A 17967-nucleotide genomic window follows, 5' to 3' on the forward strand; every position below is an offset into this window, starting at 1 on the left:
CACTGCTCTACCTCTGTGTCGTCAAGTATACTATGCATCCATACCTGTGCTGCATTTTAGTTGTGCGCAGTATATAGTAGTAGGGGACAGTGCAGAATGTTGCTGTGACCACCAGTATATATATATCAGTACGGTACAGTAGTCCACTGCTCTACCTCTGTGTCATCAAGTATACTATCCATCCATACCTGTGCTGCATTTTAGTTGTGCGCAGTATATATAGTAGGAGGGGACAGTGCAGAATGTTGCTGTGACCACCAGTATATAATATATAGCAGTACGGTATAGTAGTCCACTGCTCTACCTCTGTGTCGTCAAGTATACTATCCATCCATACCTGTGCTGCATTTTAGTTGTGCGCAGTATATAGTAGGAGGACAGTGCAGAATTTTGCTGACCACCAGTATATATATAGCAGTACGGTACAGTAGTCCACTGCTCTACCTCTGTGTCGTCAAGTATACTATGCATCCATACCTGTGCTGTATTTTAGTTGTGCGCAGTATATATAGTAGGAGGGGACAGTGCAGAATGTTGCTGTGACCACCAGTATATAATATATAGCAGTACGGTATAGTAGTCCACTGCTCTACCTCTGTGTCGTCAAGTATACTATCCATCCATACCTGTGCTGCATTTTAGTTGTGCGCAGTATATAGTAGGAGGACAGTGCAGAATTTTGCTGACCACCAGTATATATATAGCAGTACGGTACAGTAGTCCACTGCTCTACCAAAAGTTCAGTAAAATGACCCAAAAATCTAAATTAAAAGCGTCTGATGAGAAGCGTAAACTTGCCAATATGCCATTTAGGACACGGAGTGGCAAGGAACGGCTGAGGCCCTGGCCTATGTTCATGGCTAGTGGTTCAGATTCACATGAGGATGGAAGCACTCATCCTCTCGCTAGAAAACTGCAGTGCCACTCCTAGATGGGCCAGGTGTTTGTGTCACCCACTTGGGTCGCTTAGCTTAGTCATCCAGCGACCTCGGTGCAAATTTTAGGACTAAAAATAATATTGTGAGGTGAGAGGTGTTCAGAATAGACTGAAAATGAGTGGAAATTATGGTAATTGAGGTTAATAATACTATGGGATCAAAATGACCCCCAAATTCTATGATTTAAGCTGTTTTTGAGGGTTTTTTGTAAAAAACACCCGAATCCAAAACACACCCGAATCCGCCAAAAAATTTTCAGGGAGGTTTTGCCAAAACGCGTCCGAATCCAAAACACGGCCGCGGAACCGAATCCAAAACCAAAACCCGAAAAATTTCCGGTGCACATCACTAGTATGTATTTGTAATGATAGAATTCATACCAGGTCTGCGCGAGACTCTGATTGCTTCTGCTGTTTCCTCTTCCTCTGTTCCTCATGGTAATTCTGCAGGGACACTCCGTGGTCACCGTGTCCGTGGCCGTTATGCTCACCTTCTTCCTCCTAGTGTTCAAATACACACAACACACATTGTCACATGTTCCACATTGTGTAAAAGACTAAAGGAGCCATTTATGAATCATGCGCTACCTGCGTCACCGTCCCCCGGCGGCCATAACTCATCCCGGCTCTTCCAGAGATAGCGGTGCCCACTTACTGAGCAAAGCTTTGGTAGTTTAGTAAATGATGGTAAGGAGCCCTCCCGTATAGATGTCTAATACTGAAGCAGGGTACCTACTGGGCGTGACTCAGGTCCCGGTGGTTCAGTGGCACAGGCCACATAGTACTGGCATTCAGTGCTGTGCAGTATGGTCTGCGCCAGGGCCGTTTCTGGGGACCCAACACCGTCACTCCGCGAAACCCCCCCCCCCCCCCCCCGAGCGGAGTACAGAGGGGGATCCAAGTTAGGAAGAGGGAAAGGCCTGCGCGAGGAGCGACTGGTGAGGCGGGCCGAAGAGCGGTAATCACCTCTGTAAGTATTCTCTCTCTCTCTCTCTCAATGTGTAAAATGGGGACTCTTCCCTGCAGTAGTGTGGGGATTTAATGTATCAAGGGCATTACTGTGTGGGGCTCAATATGGTTGAATTTTTTTTTTCCTGTGGTGGTCGTGATCTGTTGGAGCAGGGTCAAAAACTGGATTGTGAGGTAGTCTTTTCAGACGAGGCCATGCCCATTTAAATGAGACCACACCCATTTAGATGAGGCCACGCCCCCTTGCCGAGTGCGCGCGCAAGTTGTTGTTTTTTCCATCTAGGTGTGTGTGGGGTGGGGGGGCACATTTTTTATGTCATGGGGGGCGCATTTTTAAATCTCGCACTGGGAGCCAAATTGGCTAGAAACAGCCCTGGTCTGCGCGTTGTTCGCACTACAGCAGCTGACTGTCAGTGATTGACAGTCTGATGCCATTTGGGGGTGGGGAAGGGGCTGCAATGGCTTCCGGTTCCCAAAAACGGAGGCGTGTTGCCAATGTTGTGGGGGAGTGCCGCCAGAGGATGGAGATTTCCCGGCCTCTCGATAAGACCTGCGGCGGCCAGCTTGTTTAACCACATGGGGCACAAAACCGGCCGATGGTGTGTCCTGGGACGCTGCTCGGATCACATGCACAAGGCGTGATATTGCATTACCATATTACAGCTAGCATTTATAATGTTATATTAACCTTATTTCATTCTTGCACAGTACCACTACCACCAGTGGCAGCCTAGGGATGGAGCAAGGTACTGCACAGTACCACTACCACCAGTGTCAGCCTAGGGATGGAGCTAAGGAGCAAGATACTGCACAGTACCACTACCACCAGTGGCAGCCTAGGGATGTAGCAAGGTACTGCACAGTACCACTACCACCAGTGGCAGCCTAGGGATGGAGCTAAGGAGCAAGATACTGCACAGTACCACTACCACCAGTGTCAGCCTAGGGATGGAGCTAAGGAGCAAGATACTGCACAGTACCACTACCACCAGTGGCAGCCTAGGGATGTAGCAAGGTACTGCACAGTACCACTACCACCAGTGGCAGCCTAGGGATGGAGCAAGGTACTGCACAGTACCACTACCACCAGTGGCAGCCTAGGAATGGAGCTAAGGAGCAAGATACTGCACAGTACCACTACCACCAGTGGCAGCCTAGGGATGGAGCTATGTGGCATGGTACTGCACAGTAGCACTACCACCAGTGGTGGCCTTGGGATGGAGCTAAGGAGCAAGGTACTGCACAGTACCACTACCACCAGTGGCAGCCTAGGGATTGAGCTAAGGAGCAAGATATTGCACAGTACCACTACCACCAGTGGCAGCCTAGGGATGGAGCAAGGTACTGCACAGTACCACTACCACCAGTGGCAGCCTAGGGATTGAGCTAAGGAGCAAGATACTGCACAGTACCACTACCACCAGTGGCAGCCTAGGGATGGAGCAAGGTACTGCACAGTACCACTACCACCAGTGGCAGCCTAGGGATGGAGCTAAGGAGCAAGGTACTGCACAGTACCACTACCACCAGTGGCAGCCTAGGGATGGAGCTATGGAGCATGGTACTGCACAGTACCACTACCACCAGTGGCAGCCTAGGGATGGAGCTATGGAGCAAGGTACTGCACAGTACCACTACCACCAGTGGCAGCCTAGGGATGGAGCAAGGTACTGCACAGTACCACTACCACCAGTGGCAGCCTAGGAATGGAGCTAAGGAGCAAGATACTGCACAGTACCACTACCACCAGTGGCAGCCTAGGGATGGAGCTATGGAGCATGGTACTGCACAGTACCACTACCACCAGTGGCAGCCTAGGGATGGAGCTATGGAGCAAGGTACTGCACAGTACCACTACCACCAGTGGCAGCCTAGGGATGGAGCAAGGTACTGCACAGTACCACTACCACCAGTGGCAGCCTAGGAATGGAGCTAAGGAGCAAGATACTGCACAGTACCACTACCACCAGTGGCAGCCTAGGGATGGAGCTATGTGGCATGGTACTGCACAGTAGCACTACCACCAGTGGTGGCCTTGGGATGGAGCTAAGGAGCAAGATACTGCACAGTACCACTACCACCAGTGGCAGCCTAGGGATGGAGCTATGTGGCATGGTACTGCACAGTAGCACTACCACCAGTGGTGGCCTTGGGATGGAGCTAAGGAGCAAGGTACTGCACAGTACCACTACCACCAGTGGCAGCCTAGGAATGGAGCTAAGGAGCAAGATACTGCACAGTACCACTACCACCAGTGGCAGCCTAGGGATGGAGCTATGTAGCATGGTACTGAACAGTACCACTACCCCCAGTGGTGACCTTGGGATGGAGCTAAGGAGCAAGGTACTGCACAGTACCACTACCACCAGTGGCAGCCTAGGGATGGAGCTATGGAGCATGGTACTGCACAGTACCACTACCACCAGTGGCAGCCTAGGGATGGAGCTATGGAGCAAGGTACTGCACAGTACCACTACCACCAGTGGCGACCTTGGGGATGGAGCATGGTACTGCACAGTACCACTACCACCAGTGGCGACCTTGGGGATGGAGCATGGTATTGCACAGTACCACTACCACCAGTGGCAGCCTCGGGATGGAGCATGGTATTGCACAGTACCACTACCACCAGTGGCAGCCTCGGGATGGAGCATGGTATTGCACAGTACCACTACCCGCAGTTACCGATCTCCGGGTAACTCCATATAACCAGTGATGGACTGAGGCATGAAGGGCCCACCGTGAGATGCAGTGGTAGGGGTCCATGCTTAGAGTCTTGGCTAACTATTAGCGAGTGCTTGGTCTGGGCCCCTGATAAATATATATATAGTAAATACTGTTGATTCATGCATGATATTGTACCAGATAATAACAGCAATACACTGTAGAGAATACACCATAGTCCTGTGCATTATACAGTAACAGAAGTATAATCAACCTAATCCATAGAGGAAAGGGGGGGGCACAAAGGCATTATGGCCCACCGGGTGTTTCCCCTGTACCCCTGTGGGCCAGTCCAGCCCTGCATATAACACTAGTTCGGGTTCCTAGGAAGGAGCATTGACTTGGACTGATATTGTAGGTACATTATTAGAATAATATCCCTTGTGACAATTCATCTTATGTTACACTGTACATGGAGAAAAAGGACCATTGAAGAAAGTCCATTGTCCCAGACAGGCCCTGGAAAATATGCAGCCCGGGGCAACCAGTCAGACCATCAGGTAGTCCCTGCAATAGTCAGAGCAACGCCAGGACACAGACAGTGGCTTCATAAGAACACTCATCAATAATTGGATTTCTGTTGGCTATAAGTAATCACCTGTATCTTCTATTACAGCAGTTCAGACCTGCAAAGCTGTAGTATCAGATCACCCATCTCACACACCATCACACCTGCTGTGCCAGGACTATGCTGAAGAACTTCTCCAGCAGGAAGAAGCTGTAGTATCAGATCACCCATCTCACACACCATCATACCTGCTGTGCCAGGAGGATGCTGAAGAACTTCTCCAGCAGGAAGAAGCTGTAGTATCAGATCACCCATCTCACACACACTCATACCTGCTGTGCCAGGAGGATGCTGAAGAACTTCTCCAGCAGGAAGAAGCTGTAGTATCAGATCACCCATCTCACACACCCTCATACCTGCTGTGCCAGGAGGATGCTGAAGAACTTCTCCAGCAGGAAGAAGCTGTAGTATCAGATCACCCATCTCACACACCCTCATACCTGCTGTGCCAGGAGGATGCTGAAGAACTTCTCCAGCAGGAAGAAGCTGTAGTATCAGATCACCCATCTCACACACCCTCATACCTGCTGTGCCAGGACTATGCTGAAGAACTTCTCCAGCAGGAAGAAGCTGTAGTATCAGATCACCCATCTCACACACCATCATACCTGCTGTGCCAGGAGGATGCTGAAGAACTTCTCCAGCAGGAAGAAGCTGTAGTATCAGATCACCCATCTCACACACCCTCATACCTGCTGTGCCAGGAGGATGCTGAATAACTTCTCCAGCAGGAAGAAGCTGTAGTATCAGATCACCCATCTCACACACCCTCATACCTACCATGCCAGGAGGATGCTGAAGAACTTCTCCAGCAGGAAGAAGCTGTAGTATCAGATCACCCATCTCACACACACTCATACCTGCTGTGCCAGGAGGATGCTGAAGAACTTCTCCAGCAGGAAGAAGCTGTAGTATCAGATCACCCATCTCACACACCATCATACCTGCTGTGCCAGGAGGATGCTGAAGAACTTCTCCAGCAGGAAGAAGCTCTAGTATCAGATCACCCATCTCACACACCATCATACCTGCTGTGCCAGGAGGATGCTGAAGAACTTCTCCAGCAGGAAGAAGCTGTAGTATCAGATCACCCATCTCACACACCCTCATACCTACCATGCCAGGAGGATGCTGAAGAACTTCTCCAGCAGGAAGAAGCTGTAGTATCAGATCACCCATCTCACACACCATCATACCTGCTGTGCCAGGAGGATGCTGAAGAACTTCTCCAGCAGGAAGAAGCTGTAGTATCAGATCACCCATCTCACACACCCTCATACCTGCTGTGCCAGGAGGATGCTGAAGAACTTCTCCAGCAGGAAGAAGCTGTAGTATCAGATCACCCATCTCACACACCCTCATACCTGCTGTGCCAGGAGGATGCTGAAGAACTTCTCCAGCAGGAAGAAGCTGTAGTATCAGATCACCCATCTCACACACCCTCATACCTGCTGTGCCAGGAGGATGCTGAAGAACTTCTCCAGCAGGAAGAAGCTGTAGTATCAGATCACCCATCTCACACACACTCATACCTGCTGTGCCAGGAGGATGCTGAAGAACTTCTCCATCAGGAAGAAGCTGTAGTATCAGATCACCCATCTCACACACCATCATACCTGCTGTGCCAGGAGGATGCTGAAGAACTTCTCCAGCAGGAAGAAGCTGTAGTATCAGATCACCCATCTCACACACACTCATACCTGCTGTGCCAGGAGGATGCTGAAGAACTTCTCCAGCAGGAATAAGCTGTAGTATCAGATCACCCATCTCACACACCATCATACCTGCTGTGCCAGGAGGATGCTGAAGAACTTCTCCAGCAGGAAGAAGCTGTAGTATCAGATCACCCATCTCACACACCCTCATACCTGCCGTGCCAGGACGATGCTGAAGAACTTCTCCAGCAGGAAGAAGCTGTAGTATCAGATCACCCATCTCACACACCATCATACCTGCTGTGCCAGGAGGATGCTGAAGAACTTCTCCAGCAGGAAGAAGCTGTAGTATCAGATCACCCATCTCACACACCATCATACCTGCTGTGCCAGGAGGATGCTGAAGAACTTCTCCAGCAGGAAGAAGCTGTAGTATCAGATCACCCATCTCACACACCATCATACCTGCCATGCCAGGAGGATGCTGAAGAACTTCTTCAGCAGGAAGAAGCTGTAGTATCAGATCACCCATCTCACACACCATCATACCTGCTGTGCCAGGAGGAAGCTGAAGAACTTCTCCAGCAGGAAGAAGCTGTAGTATCAGATCACCCATCTCACACACCATCATACCTGCCATGCCAGGAGGATGCTGAAGAACTTCTTCAGCAGGAAGAAGCTGTAGTATCAGATCACCCATCTCACACACCCTCATACCTGCTGTGCCAGGAGGATGCTGAAGAACTTCTCCAGCAGGAAGAAGCTGTAGTATCAGATCACCCATCTCACACACCCTCATACCTACTGTGCCAGGAGGATGCTGAAGAACTTCTCCAGCAGGAAGAAGCTGTAGTATCAGATCACCCATCTCACACACCATCATACCTGCTGTGCCAGGAGGAAGCTGAAGAACTTCTCCAGCAGGAAGAAGCTGTAGTATCAGATCACCCATCTCACACACCATCATACCTGCTGTGCCAGGAGGAAGCTGAAGAACTTCTCCAGCAGGAAGAAGCTGTAGTATCAGATCACCCATCTCACACACCCTCATACCTGCTGTGCCAGGAGGATGCTGAAGAACTTCTCCAGCAGGAAGAAGCTGTAGTATCAGATCACCCATCTCACACACCATCATACCTGCTGTGCCAGGAGGATGCTGAAGAACTTCTCCATCAGGAAGAAGCTGTAGTATCAGATCACCCATCTCACACACACTCATACCTGCTGTGCCAGGAGGATGCTGAAGAACTTCTCCAGCAGGAAGAAGCTGTAGTATCAGATCACCCATCTCACACACACTCATACCTGCTGTGCCAGGAGGATGCTGAAGAACTTCTCCAGCAGGAAGAAGCTGTAGTATAAGATCACCCATCTCACACACCCTCATACCTGCTGTGCCAGGAGGATGCTGAAGAACTTCTCCAGCAGGAAGAAGCTGTAGTATCAGATCACCCATCTCACACACCCTCATACCTGCTGTGCCAGGAGGAAGCTGAAGAACTTCTCCAGCAGGAAGAAGCTGTAGTATCAGATCACCCATCTCACACACCCTCATACCTACCATGCCAGGAGGATGCTGAAGAACTTCTCCAGCAGGAAGAAGCTGTAGTATCAGATCACCCATCTCACACACCCTCATACCTGCTGTGCCAGGAGGATGCTGAAGAACTTCTCCAGCAGGAAGAAGCTGTAGTATCAGATCACCCATCTCACACACACTCATACCTGCTGTGCCAGGAGGATGCTGAAGAACTTCTCCAGCAGGAAGAAGCTGTAGTATCAGATCACCCATCTCACACACCATCATACCTGCTGTGCCAGGAGGATGCTGAAGAACTTCTACAGCGGGAAGAAGCTTTAGTATCAGATCACCCATCTCACACACCCTCATACATGCTGTGCCAGGAGGATGCTGAAGAACTTCTCCAGCGGGAAGAAGCTGTAGTATCAGATCACCCATCTCACACACCCTCATACCTGCTGTGCCAGGAGGATGTTGAAGAACTTCTCCAGCAGGAAGAAGCTGTAGTATCAGATCACCCATCTCACACACCCTCACCTGCTGTGCCAGGAGGATGCTCAAGAACTTCTCCAGCAGGAAGAAGCTGTAGTATCAGATCACCCATCTCACACACACTCATACCTGCTGTGCCAGGAGGATGCTGAAGAACTTCTCCAGCAGGAAGAAGCTGTAGTATCAGATCACCCATCTCACACACCCTCATACCTGCTGTGCCAGGAGGAAGCTGAAGAACTTCTCCAGCAGGAAGAAGCTGTAGTATCAGATCACCCATCTCACACACCCTCATACCTGCTGTGCCAGGAGGATGCTGAAGAACTTCTCCAGCAGGAAGAAGCTGTAGTATCAGATCACCCATCTCACACACACTCATACCTGCTGTGCCAGGAGGATGCTGAAGAACTTCTCCAGCAGGAAGAAGCTCTAGTATCAGATCACCCATCTCACACACCCTCTTACCTGCTGTGCCAGGAGGATGCTGAAGAACTTCTCCAGCAGGAAGAAGCTGTAGTATCAGATCACCCATCTCACACACCCTCATACCTGCTGTGCCAGGACTATGCTGAAGAACTTCTCCAGCAGGAAGAAGCTGTAGTATCAGATCACCCATCTCACACACCCTCATACCTACCATGCCAGGAGGATGCTGAAGAACTTCTCCAGCAGGAAGAAGCTGTAGTATCAGATCACCCATCTCACACACCCTCATACCTGCTGTGCCAGGAGGATGCTGAAGAACTTCTCCAGCAGGAAGAAGCTGTAGTATCAGATCACCCATCTCACACACCATCATACCTGCTGTGCCAGGAGGATGCTGAAGAACTTCTACAGCGGGAAGAAGCTTTAGTATCAGATCACCCATCTCACACACCCTCATACATGCTGTGCCAGGAGGATGCTGAAGAACTTCTCCAGCGGGAAGAAGCTGTAGTATCAGATCACCCATCTCACACACCCTCATACCTGCTGTGCCAGGAGGATGTTGAAGAACTTCTCCAGCAGGAAGAAGCTGTAGTATCAGATCACCCATCTCACACACCCTCACCTGCTGTGCCAGGAGGATGCTCAAGAACTTCTCCAGCAGGAAGAAGCTGTAGTATCAGATCACCCATCTCACACACACTCATACCTGCTGTGCCAGGAGGATGCTGAAGAACTTCTCCAGCAGGAAGAAGCTGTAGTATCAGATCACCCATCTCACACACCCTCATACCTGCTGTGCCAGGAGGAAGCTGAAGAACTTCTCCAGCAGGAAGAAGCTGTAGTATCAGATCACCCATCTCACACACCCTCATACCTGCTGTGCCAGGAGGATGCTGAAGAACTTCTCCAGCAGGAAGAAGCTGTAGTATCAGATCACCCATCTCACACACCCTCATACCTGCTGTGCCAGGAGGAAGCTGAAGAACTTCTCCAGCAGGAAGAAGCTGTAGTATCAGATCACCCATCTCACACACCCTCATACCTGCTGTGCCAGGAGGATGCTGAAGAACTTCTCCAGCAGGAATAAGCTGTAGTATCAGATCACCCATCTCACACACCCTCATACCTGCCATGCCAGGAGGATGCTGAAGAACTTCTCCAGCAGGAAGAAGCTGTAGTATCAGATCACCCATCTCACACACCATCATACCTGCTGTGCCAGGAGGAAGCTGAAGAACTTCTCCAGCAGGAAGAAGCTGTAGTATCAGATCACCCATCTCACACACCATCATACCTGCCATGCCAGGAGGATGCTGAAGAACTTCTTCAGCAGGAAGAAGCTGTAGTATCAGATCACCCATCTCACACACCATCATACCTGCTGTGCCAGGAGGAAGCTGAAGAACTTCTCCAGCAGGAAGAAGCTGTAGTATCAGATCACCCATCTCACACACCATCATACCTGCCATGCCAGGAGGATGCTGAAGAACTTCTTCAGCAGGAAGAAGCTGTAGTATCAGATCACCCATCTCACACGCCATCATACCTGCTGTGCCAGGAGGAAGCTGAAGAACTTCTCCAGCAGGAAGAAGCTGTAGTATCAGATCACCCATTTCACACACCATCATACCTGCCATGCCAGGAGGATGCTGAAGAACTTCTTCAGCAGGAAGAAGCTGTAGTATCAGATCACCCATCTCACACACCCTCATACCTACCATGCCAGGAGGATGCTGAAGAACTTCTCCAGCAGGAAGAAGCTGTAGTATCAGATCACCCATCTCACACACCCTCATACCTGCTGTGCCAGGAGGATGCTGAAGAACTTCTCCAGCAGGAAGAAGCTGTAGTATCAGGTCACCCATCTCACACACTATCATACCTGCTGTGCCAGGAGGATGCTGAAGAACTTCTCCAGCAGGAAGAAGCTGTAGTATCAGATCACCCATCTCACACACCCTCATACCTGCTGTGCCAGGAGGAAGCTGAAGAACTTCTCCAGCAGGAAGAAGCTGTAGTATCAGATCACCCATCTCACACACCATCATACCTGCTGTGCCAGGAGGATGCTGAAGAACTTCTCCAGCAGGAAGAAGCTGTAGTATCAGATCACCCATCTCACACACCATCATACCTGCTGTGCCAGGAGGATGCTGAAGAACTTCTCCAGCAGGAAGAAGCTGTAGTATCAGATCACCCATCTCACACACACTCCTACCTGCTGTGCCAGGAGGATGCTGAAGAACTTCTCCAGCAGGAATAAGCTGTAGTATCAGATCACCCATCTCACACACCATCATACCTGCTGTGCCAGGAGGAAGCTGAAGAACTTCTCCAGCAGGAAGAAGCTGTAGTATCAGATCACCCATCTCACACACCATCATACCTGCTGTGCCAGGAGGATGCTGAAGAACTTCTCCAGCAGGAAGAAGCTGTAGTATCAGATCACCCATCTCACACACCCGCATACCTGCTGTGCCAGGAGGATGCTGAAGAACTTCTCCAGCAGGAAGAAGCTCTAGTATCAGATCACCCATCTCACACACCCTCATACCTGCTGTGCCAGGAGGATGCTGAAGAACTTCTCCAGCAGGAAGAAGCTGTAGTATCAGATCACCCATCTCACACACCCTCGCCTACCTGCCATGCCAGGAGTATGCTGACGAACTTCTCCAGCAGGAAGAAGCTGTAGTATCAGATCACCCATCTCACACACCATCATACCTGCTGTGCCAGGAGGATGCTGAAGAACTTCTCCAGCAGGAAGAAGCTGAAGTATCAGATCACCCATCTCACACACCATCATACCTGCTGTACCAGGAGGATGCTGAAGAACTTCTCCAGCAGAAAGAAGCTCTAGTATCAGATCACCCATCTCACACACCCTCATACCTGCTGTGCCAGGAGGATGCTGAAGAACTTCTCCAGCAGGAAGAAGCTGTAGTATCAGATCACCCATCTCACACACACTCATACCTGCTGTGCCAGGAGGATGCTGAAGAACTTCTCCAGCAGGAAGAAGCTGTAGTATCAGATCACCCATCTCACACACCATCATACCTGCTGTGCCAGGAGGATGCTGAAGAACTTCTACAGCGGGAAGAAGCTTTAGTATCAGATCACCCATCTCACACACCCTCATACATGCTGTGCCAGGAGGATGCTGAAGAACTTCTCCAGCGGGAAGAAGCTGTAGTATCAGATCACCCATCTCACACACCCTCATACCTGCTGTGCCAGGAGGATGTTGAAGAACTTCTCCAGCAGGAAGAAGCTGTAGTATCAGATCACCCATCTCACACACCCTCACCTGCTGTGCCAGGAGGATGCTCAAGAACTTCTCCAGCAGGAAGAAGCTGTAGTATCAGATCACCCATCTCACACACACTCATACCTGCTGTGCCAGGAGGATGCTGAAGAACTTCTCCAGCAGGAAGAAGCTGTAGTATCAGATCACCCATCTCACACACCCTCATACCTGCTGTGCCAGGAGGAAGCTGAAGAACTTCTCCAGCAGGAAGAAGCTGTAGTATCAGATCACCCATCTCACACACCCTCATACCTGCTGTGCCAGGAGGATGCTGAAGAACTTCTCCAGCAGGAAGAAGCTGTAGTATCAGATCACCCATCTCACACACACTCATACCTGCTGTGCCAGGAGGATGCTGAAGAACTTCTCCAGCAGGAAGAAGCTCTAGTATCAGATCACCCATCTCACACACCCTCTTACCTGCTGTGCCAGGAGGATGCTGAAGAACTTCTCCAGCAGGAAGAAGCTGTAGTATCAGATCACCCATCTCACACACCCTCATACCTGCTGTGCCAGGACTATGCTGAAGAACTTCTCCAGCAGGAAGAAGCTGTAGTATCAGATCACCCATCTCACACACCCTCATACCTACCATGCCAGGAGGATGCTGAAGAACTTCTCCAGCAGGAAGAAGCTGTAGTATCAGATCACCCATCTCACACACCCTCATACCTGCTGTGCCAGGAGGATGCTGAAGAACTTCTCCAGCAGGAAGAAGCTGTAGTATCAGATCACCCATCTCACACACCATCATACCTGCTGTGCCAGGAGGATGCTGAAGAACTTCTACAGCGGGAAGAAGCTTTAGTATCAGATCACCCATCTCACACACCCTCATACATGCTGTGCCAGGAGGATGCTGAAGAACTTCTCCAGCGGGAAGAAGCTGTAGTATCAGATCACCCATCTCACACACCCTCATACCTGCTGTGCCAGGAGGATGTTGAAGAACTTCTCCAGCAGGAAGAAGCTGTAGTATCAGATCACCCATCTCACACACCCTCACCTGCTGTGCCAGGAGGATGCTGAAGAACTTCTCCAGCAGGAAGAAGCTGTAGTATCAGATCACCCATCTCACACACACTCATACCTGCTGTGCCAGGAGGATGCTGAAGAACTTCTCCAGCAGGAAGAAGCTGTAGTATCAGATCACCCATCTCACACACCCTCATACCTGCTGTGCCAGGAGGAAGCTGAAGAACTTCTCCAGCAGGAAGAAGCTGTAGTATCAGATCACCCATCTCACACACCCTCATACCTGCTGTGCCAGGAGGATGCTGAAGAACTTCTCCAGCAGGAAGAAGCTGTAGTATCAGATCACCCATCTCACACACCCTCATACCTGCTGTGCCAGGAGGAAGCTGAAGAACTTCTCCAGCAGGAAGAAGCTGTAGTATCAGATCACCCATCTCACACACCCTCATACCTGCTGTGCCAGGAGGATGCTGAAGAACTTCTCCAGCAGGAAGAAGCTGTAGTATCAGATCACCCATCTCACACACCCTCATACCTGCCATGCCAGGAGGATGCTGAAGAACTTCTCCAGCAGGAAGAAGCTGTAGTATCAGATCACCCATCTCACACACCATCATACCTGCTGTGCCAGGAGGATGCTGAAGAACTTCTCCAGCAGGAAGAAGCTGTAGTATCAGATCTCCCATCTCACACACCCTCATACCTGCTGTGCCAGGAGGATGCTGAAGAACTTCTCCAGCAGGAAGAAGCTGTAGTATCAGATCACCCATCTCACACACCCTCATACCTGCTGTGCCAGGAGGAAGCTGAAGAACTTCTCCAGCAGGAAGAAGCTGTAGTATCAGATCACCCATCTCACACACACTCATACCTGCTGTGCCAGGAGGATGCTGAAGAACTTCTCCAGCAGGAATAAGCTGTAGTATCAGATCACCCATCTCACACACCATCATACCTGCTGTGCCAGGAGGATGCTGAAGAACTTCTCCAGCAGGAAGAAGCTGTAGTATCAGATCACCCATCTCACACACCATCATACCTGCTGTGCCAGGAGGATGCTGAAGAACTTCTCCAGCAGGAAGAAGCTGTAGTATCAGATCACCCATCTCACACACCATCATACCTGCCATGCCAGGAGGATGCTGAAGAACTTCTTCAGCAGGAAGAAGCTGTAGTATCAGATCACCCATCTCACACACCATCATACCTGCTGTGCCAGGAGGAAGCTGAAGAACTTCTCCAGCAGGAAGAAGCTGTAGTATCAGATCACCCATCTCACACACCATCATACCTGCCATGCCAGGAGGATGCTGAAGAACTTCTTCAGCAGGAAGAAGCTGTAGTATCAGATCACCCATCTCACACACCATCATACCTGCTGTGCCAGGAGGAAGCTGAAGAACTTCTCCAGCAGGAAGAAGCTGTAGTATCAGATCACCCATCTCACACACCATCATACCTGCCATGCCAGGAGGATGCTGAAGAACTTCTTCAGCAGGAAGAAGCTGTAGTATCAGATCACCCATCTCACACACCATCATACCTGCTGTGCCAGGAGGAAGCTGAAGAACTTCTCCAGCAGGAAGAAGCTGTAGTATCAGATCACCCATCTCACACACCATCATACCTGCCATGCCAGGAGGATGCTGAAGAACTTCTTCAGCAGGAAGAAGCTGTAGTATCAGATCACCCATCTCACACACCCTCATACCTACCATGCCAGGAGGATGCTGAAGAACTTCTCCAGCAGGAAGAAGCTGTAGTATCAGATCACCCATCTCACACACCCTCATACCTGCTGTGCCAGGAGGATGCTGAAGAACTTCTCCAGCAGGAAGAAGCTGTAGTATCAGGTCACCCATCTCACACACCATCATACCTGCTGTGCCAGGAGGATGCTGAAGAACTTCTCCAGCAGGAAGAAGCTGTAGTATCAGATCACCCATCTCACACACCCTCATACCTGCTGTGCCAGGAGGAAGCTGAAGAACTTCTCCAGCAGGAAGAAGCTGTAGTATCAGATCACCCATCTCACACACCATCATACCTGCTGTGCCAGGAGGATGCTGAAGAACTTCTCCAGCAGGAAGAAGCTGTAGTATCAGATCACCCATCTCACACACCATCATACCTGCTGTGCCAGGAGGATGCTGAAGAACTTCTCCAGCAGGAAGAAGCTGTAGTATCAGATCACCCATCTCACACACACTCCTACCTGCTGTGCCAGGAGGATGCTGAAGAACTTCTCCAGCAGGAAGAAGCTGTAGTATCAGATCACCCATCTCACACACCATCATACCTGCTGTGCCAGGAGGAAGCTGAAGAACTTCTCCAGCAGGAAGAAGCTGTAGTATCAGATCACCCATCTCACACACCATCATACCTGCTGTGCCAGGAGGATGCTGAAGAACTTCTCCAGCAGGAAGAAGCTGTAGTATCAGATCACCCATCTCACACACCCGCATACCTGCTGTGCCAGGAGGATGCTGAAGAACTTCTCCAGCAGGAAGAAGCTCTAGTATCAGATCACCCATCTCACACACCCTCATACCTGCTGTGCCAGGAGGATGCTGAAGAACTTCTCCAGCAGGAAGAAGCTGTAGTATCAGATCACCCATCTCACACACCCTCGCCTACCTGCCATGCCAGGAGTATGCTGACGAACTTCTCCAGCAGGAAGAAGCTGTAGTATCAGATCACCCATCTCACACACCATCATACCTGCTGTGCCAGGAGGATGCTGAAGAACTTCTCCAGCAGGAAGAAGCTGAAGTATCAGATCACCCATCTCACACACCATCATACCTGCTGTACCAGGAGGATGCTGAAGAACTTCTCCAGCAGAAAGAAGCTCTAGTATCAGATCACCCATCTCACATACCCTCATACCTGCTGTGCCAGGAGGATGCTGAAGAACTTCTCCAGCAGGACGAAGCTGTAGTATCAGATCACCCATCTCACACACACTCATACCTGCTGTGCCAGGAGGATGCTGAAGAACTTCTCCAACAGGAAGAAGCTGTAGTATCAGATCACCCATCTCACACACCATCATACCTGCTGTGCCAGGAGGATGCTGAAGAACTTCTCCAGCAGGAAGAAGCTGTAGTATCAGATCACCCATCTCACACACCATCATACCTGCTGTGCCAGGAGGATGCTGAAGAACTTCTCCAGCAGGAAGAAGCTGTAGTATCAGGTCACCCATCTCACACACCCTCATACCTGCTGTGCCAGGAGGATGCTGAAGAACTTCTCCAACAGGAAGAAGCTGTAGTATCAGATCACCCATCTCACACACCCTCATACCTGCTGTGCCAGGAGGATGCTGAAGAACTTCTCCAGCAGGAAGAAGCTGTAGTATCAGATCACCCATCTCACACACCATCATACCTGCCATGCCAGGACTATGCTGAAGAACTTCTCCAGCAGGAAGAAGCTGTAGTATCAGATCACCCATCTCACACACCCTCATACCTGCCGTGCCAGGACGATGCTGAAGAACTTCTCCAGCAGGAAGAAGCTGTAGTATCAGATCACCCATCTCACACACCCTCATACCTGCTGTGCCAGGAGGAAGCTGAAGAACTTCTCCAGCAGGAAGAAGCTGTAGTATCAGATCACCCATCTCACACACCATCATACCTGCTGTGCCAGGACTATGCTGAAGAACTTCTCCAGCAGGAAGAAGCTGTAGTATCAGATCACCCATCTCACACACCCTCATACCTGCTGTGCCAGGAGGATGCTGAAGAACTTCTCCAGCAGGAAGAAGCTGTAGTATCAGATCACCCATCTCACACACCATCATACCTGCCATGCCAGGACTATGCTGAAGAACTTCTCCAGCAGGAAGAAGCTGTAGTATCAGATCACCCATCTCACACACCCTCATACCTGCCGTGCCAGGACGATGCTGAAGAACTTCTCCAGCAGGAAGAAGCTGTAGTATCAGATCACCCATCTCACACACCCTCATACCTGCTGTGCCAGGAGGATGCTGAAGAACTTCTCCAGCAGGAAGAAGCTGTAGTATCAGATCACCCATCTCACACACCATCATACCTGCTGTGCCAGGAGGATGCTGAAGAACTTCTCCAGCAGGAAGAAGCTGTAGTATCAGATCACCCATCTCACACACCATCATACCTGCCATGCCAGGAGGATGCTGAAGAACTTCTCCAGCAGGAAGAAGCTGTAGTATCAGATCACCCATCTCACACACCCTCATACCTGCTGTGCCAGGAGGATGCTGAAGAACTTCTCCAGCAGGAAGAAGCTGTAGTATCAGATCACCCATCTCACACACCATCATACCTGCTGTGCCAGGAGGATGCTGAAGAACTTCTCCAGCAGGAAGAAGCTGTAGTATCAGATCACCCATCT

General features: G+C 50.3%; 1 protein-coding gene across 1 annotated transcript in view; it reads right to left on the reverse strand.

Moving 5' to 3' along the window:
• SLC39A4 (solute carrier family 39 member 4) overlaps positions 1 to 17967 on the reverse strand; it is a 121984-nt gene that overhangs the window by 42295 nt on the left and 61722 nt on the right. The window contains exon 8 of the mRNA XM_063921053.1: positions 1319 to 1438. Coding sequence (XP_063777123.1) covers positions 1319 to 1438 — 120 coding nt within the window. The remainder of the gene's footprint in view (positions 1 to 1318; positions 1439 to 17967) is intronic.

This window comes from Pseudophryne corroboree, chromosome 5 (assembly GCF_028390025.1).
Source record: "Pseudophryne corroboree isolate aPseCor3 chromosome 5, aPseCor3.hap2, whole genome shotgun sequence".
NCBI classification, from domain to species: domain Eukaryota; kingdom Metazoa; phylum Chordata; class Amphibia; order Anura; family Myobatrachidae; genus Pseudophryne; species Pseudophryne corroboree.